Source organism: Bidens hawaiensis, unplaced genomic scaffold, assembly GCF_021521415.1.
Source record: "Bidens hawaiensis isolate Kalapana, Puna unplaced genomic scaffold, B.hawaiensis_p1.1 tig00003141_1, whole genome shotgun sequence".
Lineage (NCBI taxonomy): Eukaryota > Viridiplantae > Streptophyta > Magnoliopsida > Asterales > Asteraceae > Bidens > Bidens hawaiensis.
The window spans coordinates 252,372-258,933 of record NW_027491170.1 but is presented as its reverse complement, the minus strand read 5'-3'; the positions used below and the strand labels follow the sequence as shown (position 1 = coordinate 258,933).

At 35.1% G+C, this 6,562-nt stretch overlaps 1 protein-coding gene across 1 annotated transcript; it reads left to right on the top strand.

The window, feature by feature from the left end:
* Positions 1 to 770: 770 nt before the first annotated feature.
* Positions 771 to 1,288, top strand: LOC143622453 (uncharacterized). Its single transcript, XM_077093596.1, has 2 exons — positions 771 to 1,028; positions 1,142 to 1,288. The coding sequence occupies exons 1-2, from the start codon at positions 771 to 773 to the stop codon at positions 1,286 to 1,288; spliced, it is 405 nt and encodes a 134-aa protein (XP_076949711.1).
* The last annotated feature ends 5,274 nt before the right edge of the window (positions 1,289 to 6,562 follow it).

Sequence of the window (6,562 nt, the reverse complement as noted above, 5' to 3'; positions counted from 1 at the left end):
AGGTGGAAGGCCAAAAATCTTTCGTTTGGAGGTCGTGTCACGGTGATTAGGTCGGTTCTGAACTCTTTACCGACTTACTACTTCTCGTTATTTAAAGCTCCCGAAGCCGTTATAGATAAGCATGAAATACTGAGGAGGATGTTTTTCTAGGGTGGATCAGAAGAAAAGGCCAAAATTAATTGGGTGGCGTGGGACAAGGTTGTGGCTCCGATTGAGTATGGCGGGTTGGGTCTCGGGCGTCTGAAGGATGTAAATGTATCTCTTTTAGCAAAGTGGTGGTGGAGGTTTAAAAATGAGAAAGCTAGGTTATGGTGGAAGGTTATTTGGGTGTTACACCATTCCTCTAGATCTTGGTGGAGCATCCCAGCCAAACTGTCGAACCCAGGTCTGTGTAGTCGTATAGTGAAAATTGATTCGGTTTTAAGAGTGGCTGGTATCAAGTTGGGAAGTTGTTTCCAACACATGGTGAAAAACGGTAGAAAGACGTGGTTTTGGTTAGACAATTGGACCGGGTCAGGATCGTTGGGTGTTCGGTTTCCAAAACTTTTTGGGTTGGAAAAGTCTAAATGGTGTAATGTAACAGATCGGTTGTTCATGATTGACGGTTGGATATGCGGTCAATGGGATTGGTCTAGAGAGCCGACTGGGGTGGAAGAGGTTGAGGAGGTGAGAGGGTTGCTTCAGATTTGCCAAGGGGTGATACTTAATAATGAGGAGGATGTTGTTATGTGGACTTATGAGGAGGATTTTCCGTTAGAGGTGTGAAGGAAATGGTCATATTGAATTCTTATGTTGCGCCTGATTATAATTTCGAGTGGAACCGCTTGGTCCCGAAAAAAGTTAGTTTTGTGGCTTGGAGGGCGTTGTTGGGTCGGTTACCAACTTTTGATGCTTTGGTTAGAAGAAATATCGCGGTGGCCTCGAATATGTGTCCGTTTTGTGGGGAGGTAGAGGAAACGGTTGAACATGTGTTCATCTCTTGTGGTCTCGCACAGTCTATGTGGAGCGTACTTGCCCAATGGTGTAAGGTGCCTTCTTTCTTTTGTTTAGCTTTCGTGACTTGTTGGGAAACCATAAATACTCGACGTTTAAGAAGGATAAACCCTCAGTGTTTCATGCGGTGTGTTTGGTTGCGACGTAGTGTTTGTGGAAAAAAAGAAATGCTATGGTTCATAGAGGGACCCCGACTCAGATATCAAGCTTGGTGGAGGAGATAAAAGTGTTGGGATTTCTTTGGATTGAGCATTGGGGGAGAAACAAAGGGCTTACTTGGGAGGATTGGAGTTGATTCAAAGTGTAGTTTTCGTTTGTGTTTGGGTCTTGTTTGTTGTATGTTGTTTGTAGGTTTGGTTTGCTGTTGTTTTCTGTGGCGATAGTTCTTGTTTGGTGTTGGTGTCTTTTTGGTGGTTCTAGTGTCTCGCTAGTTTTGTTAATAAAATTGTTAGTTGGTCTTTCATAAAAAAACACAACAGATTTAAATCTGACGCAACCGTTTGGATCCTTTAGCAGAGTAGAGTAAGAATGAAATGGCAAATTCTATAATTTTGGCATTTTTCCTAACGTGGCAAATGTAGAGGCTGCAAAATTAATAAGAAAGATTTTGTTAAAAAAATGTAAAAAGTGACAGAGGAGATTTCACTCGGCATTTTAGAATGTTCTAATTAGTTAGTGGTGCCACGTGTCTTTTTTATGATTGTGATTGGTGAAATTTATTAGAAATTAAAAATAAAAAGTCAAATGACTATTTTCGTAACTTTTTTCTTTTTTTCGCTAACGAGGTGAATGGAGGTGATTTGGTCGTGTGGCGCCGTGGCGGTGACAAGTTTTTAGGTCCGTTCGGGTTTTCTTTTGCATTTATCAAAAGGTAAGACGTTAGTAAAGATATTGTGGCTTTTATGAATAAATTTTATCGTGACTCAAACATTACTCTTGGATCTGATTCTTCAATCATCACTTTGATTCCAAAGATCAAGAGTCTGTTGGTGGAAACGGACCTTTTTTCGTCTTACTTTGTTTATTGCAGTATAAGATTTTAGCTAAAGTTCGGGATAACCATCTAGCAAAAGGGGCCGATTTGGTGGTTAGTGTATACGCGAAACTCCTAATGAACTAAAAGTTTCAATTGCTCGCCTATTAATATATTACAGTCGATTATCATTTCTATAAACTCTAATCAACTTTCCAAACCGAGATTTAATAATTTGATTTAAAAAAAATTAAAACACTGCACTCTTCGAGCTCAGCGAATATACCCACACGGCTTCTGAATAATCATCCGCTGTATTAAGGAAGTAAATATACCCTCCTTACTTATAACTAGGACCGGCAAACAGGTCGGGTTGAGGACAATACAAGTTAGGGTCAACATGGGTCAAATTAAAAAAAGGATTGTTTTGGGTCAGGTAGGAACGGTCCAGATTGGAACGGATTCGGGTTAGATTGTGAACCATATCAAAAAAAATCATTTTATCATGTGTTAAATTTTAAAAAGCATACGGCCGCACTTTGGCTATAACACACAGTTGATCAACATAGTATACATGGTCGGTTTGGGTCTCAAAACAGAACCAAAACCGAAATTCCTAATATACATGGGTTTAGTAAAGACAATGCATTTTGTTCTTTATATATGTTATTTTGGTATAATCACGGTTCGAGAAGGTTTCATTGTCTGAAATTAATTTCTACACTTGTGGAATTATCAACATTAAGTTCGTTAAAAAAAAGGGGAAAAGAAAAAGAAAGAAAGACGGCTCCAAACAAGTTGTACAGTTTAAAAGCTAAACAGCAATTACCAGATGAATAATCTACTTCATCATGTTCTACAGGATTTGTTACCTTCAGGATATTGTTGTTGTCTAATCCTCTGCAACAGAAGCATTATTGTAAACGTCAACAGTAAAGAACAAAATGCATTGTCTTTACTAAACCCATGTATATTAGGAATTTCGGTTTTGGTTCTGTTTTGAGATGTCTATTAGAAAGTTAAGTAACAAGCAAAAAGTACATAAACAGACGCATACACTGCTTGTTGGATTAAGGGAAAATGTTTAAAACTGTTATAAAGGGTAACTTTTTACATGTTTAAAAAGAGTGATTTGACATAAACATGTTATGCTTTAAGCAAACACAATGTTTTTAAAGTAAAAATGACCCAAGTGATTTAAAGTAGGCTAACTCATTTTGTCAAAAATGAAGTTAATTTATCCATCTAACATCTGTTAGATACGCTAGTTTAACATTTTTTACTTAAATTTTTCATATGAAGATGCCAAGTGTAGAATGTAGATCAACAAAAAACATAGTTATTAGAAGCGACCCTTTTGCGCCTAGGCGTTTTTTAGTCGAAGCGCACCAACAGCGACTTCCTTAAAAGTAGCAATTTTAGGCAATTAGTCGGCACTTGGTAGTTGCTATTTTTTAGCTTCATTTTTATTTGATTTGTTTTTTATTTATCACATAACTTGGTTAAACAACTTACATAAACTTAATGGGTTTAGCAAAATTAACTCAATATCGCGATAAATGATCGATCTCTAGTTATTCAATATCACAAAGCAAGAAGCCAAGAACAAAGCTATAAATTGATCGACCCCAGGTTTTAATATTTATTACTTTTAAGAAAATTTTGTTTTTAAGTATGAAGAATTTGGTTATTTTTGTTATTTTTTTATAATTTTGCTACTTTATGTTGAGGATTATGGTTTTAAATATTTTTGTATTTGAAAAAAAGTGATATTTCCCATTACAAATTTTGTTTTTGATTTTTCTTATTTAAGTGCGCGTTTTTTAGGCCCACGCTTTTTTTACTCCTAGGCCCTCAGAGAGACCTATGCGCCTTAAGTGCGCCTAACGCATTTGATAACTATGACAAAACGACAATCAGTATCGTATATCACACACGTATAAATAACACAACATCATCATCATCGTACTCAGTATATCTCACCAATAGCAAAGCTATGGTAGGGTCTGAGGAGGGTAAGATGTAGATAGCCTTACCTCTACCCCATAGGGATAGAGAGGCTGCTTCCGGTAAGACCCTCGGCTCGATAGTAGTTTGGCATCAAGCTTAGACATAAGGCACATAACACTCAATCATCGGGACACCGGCTGATTAGTGCATGTACCCTTGTCTTTCGACTATAATAATCCTCCACCGTATTATAAATCTGATGCGAAATCCTCGCATACGCCGTCACCACCCCAACCTCCCCATCCTCCGGCTCCCTATAATAAATCGGCTTCTGAGACAACGTATAGAAAAGCCACCGACGGCGGACAAAACATCCACTTATGTAAATTACTAGTGTAAAAATCACATTCGACGCCTTCGTTTCGACATAACCTAACCAACTCATGTACGGATGTTTCTATTAAACTAAATATTAATTAATAATTATAATATTATAAGTTAAAATACGTTTAATTTAATAATATATACTACATATAAAGCATGAGTAAGGGACATTTAATTTTTTAGATGTATTAAACTTGTTGCTTTTAGTACAAGCTATGATGCATAAGATTAAGACATTTTATGGGCAATTTTGTCTTTTAGCAAAAGCAAAATCATATGTTACGGTTGTTTTTTAACGTTTGGTCATTTAACTATAATCACATATTGTTAATTTTTATAATAGTTACATATATAACCCTTATTTTAAACTAACTACCTAACGACGTTTAAACATTTATAACTTTTTCACACGCTATTTTTTTTTTAAACATTATACCATAAAAACGAGTATTTTATTCTCTTTAATATGAGTATGGTATTGCTATACTTTTTTTCATTTTAAAAACTTAACGTGTTACGTGATTATATTACAGACCGACAAACGAATCGGGCGGGTTCGGTCGTTGGGTCATGGGTCTAAAAGGTTAAGGTTAGAATGTGTCGATACAAAAAGGTTAATTTGGTTTGGGTTGGGACGAGTTTGGGTTGAAATGGGTCTAAGTCATAACGAATTTTGGGTTAAAAATAGTGTCAATCGGAACGGGTTGCGGGTCAAGACGAGTTCAATGTAGTGTTACGTGCGCGCCAACACCTGATTGAGCGCGTATAGTCGTTGTGTGACGTGCTTACTAACACCGTAATACGAGCATACTATCGTCGGGTTACGTGCGTACTATTGTGAAGTCACACGGTAACACCGGTTACGCATTCAATGTTATGTTTGCGTGCATACCCTCGCCGCATCGCGCGGGCACGTAGCTAGTATAAAATAATTAAGAACACATGTTATTTAGATATTCATTTTTAGCGTAATTTTGTAGTTTAAAATACTTTTCTATTTTTACTGAAAATATATATTTATGTCGGTTTAATCAAAATATATCAATCTATCATTTAATCAAATAATAAATTACATAAATTATAGGGATTAAAAAGATGCAGGTATTTATGTCAATATAATCAAAATATTTATATCTTTAATGAAATCATATTTTTTTATTAAATCAATTCATATACATTGTTAAGTGTGAGAGATGAATGTGATAAAATTTAATAAATTTATAGGTCATACTAAAGACAAAAAATAATTATGAATAAATAATAATTTTATTTTCACATATTCAATTAACCTCTGTGGATCTCTAGGAGTTTCCATTCTTCTGTTTCGAAACTGTAATACAAAAGTGTGTTTTATTACTGTTGGTTTTATATGTGATTTTCATAATGAAACATATTATAATCTTATGTTAGAATTTGTCATTCAATTAAAAACATAATTACATTTATAAATTCATTATGTGCATCTTTTCCTTGATTATGAAGAAATTGCATGAGAATATGTCACTTATTTGTGTGAATATTACACTAGAAAATTTAATTTGAACTTATAAAACCATTTAACTTGATAAAACATAGTTTAAATCACTTAATTTCTACAGTTTAATTGTATTTCTTTTAAGTTTTTCATGTATCACAAGGGTTTTAAAACTAGTAATGTTATGTAGATGTTGTATATATTAGCGGTTGGGGAGTCGATTGACCATAGATTTGAATCATGCTACGTTGCAAGCGTGGTGTGGCAAAGAATTGGTAGGTAATGTAACATTCAAACTTTCCATGTCAAAGATGTTCTAGGGTTATTTTGTGGTTGTTAACAAGTTCTAGAGGTGGAGCATAAAAGAAAAATGGCCTATTCCATTGTGATGGCTCCTATTTTGTGTTTATGAAAAGCTCGAAACGAGTTCATCTTCAAAAACAAACGGGTAAAGATTGATATAATGTCCGGTTACATAAAGCTTTTAAGTTTTTTTATGAATAATAAATAGGATGAATTGTTTTAAGTCTAGATTGGACTAGGTGGAAAGTGATGGTGTTGTAGTCTCTTTTTTGGTTTGTTTGTGGTATAGCCCTTGCTACTATCTCAGTAGGAAGGTTTTATTTTGTTTTTTGTTTGTGGCTCGAAACTTGCTAAGAAAATAGTCGGAAAAAACTATCTAGAAATTGGCTCGTTACAGAAAGAACTTAGCCAAGCTGGCTAGGATTGTAATGAGCCAACTTTAGCTCACTTGTTGACTCGTTCAAATTAACCCTAATTTTTAACAT

Coding starts and splice junctions, on each gene's coding strand:
- LOC143622453 (XM_077093596.1), top strand. CDS start 771: ATGGTCATATTGAATTCTTATGTTGCGCCTGATTATAATTTCGAGTGG. Junction 1,029..1,141: donor TACTTGCCCAATGGTGTAAG/GTGCCTTCTTTC, acceptor GTTGCGACGTAG/TGTTTGTGGAAAAAAAGAAA.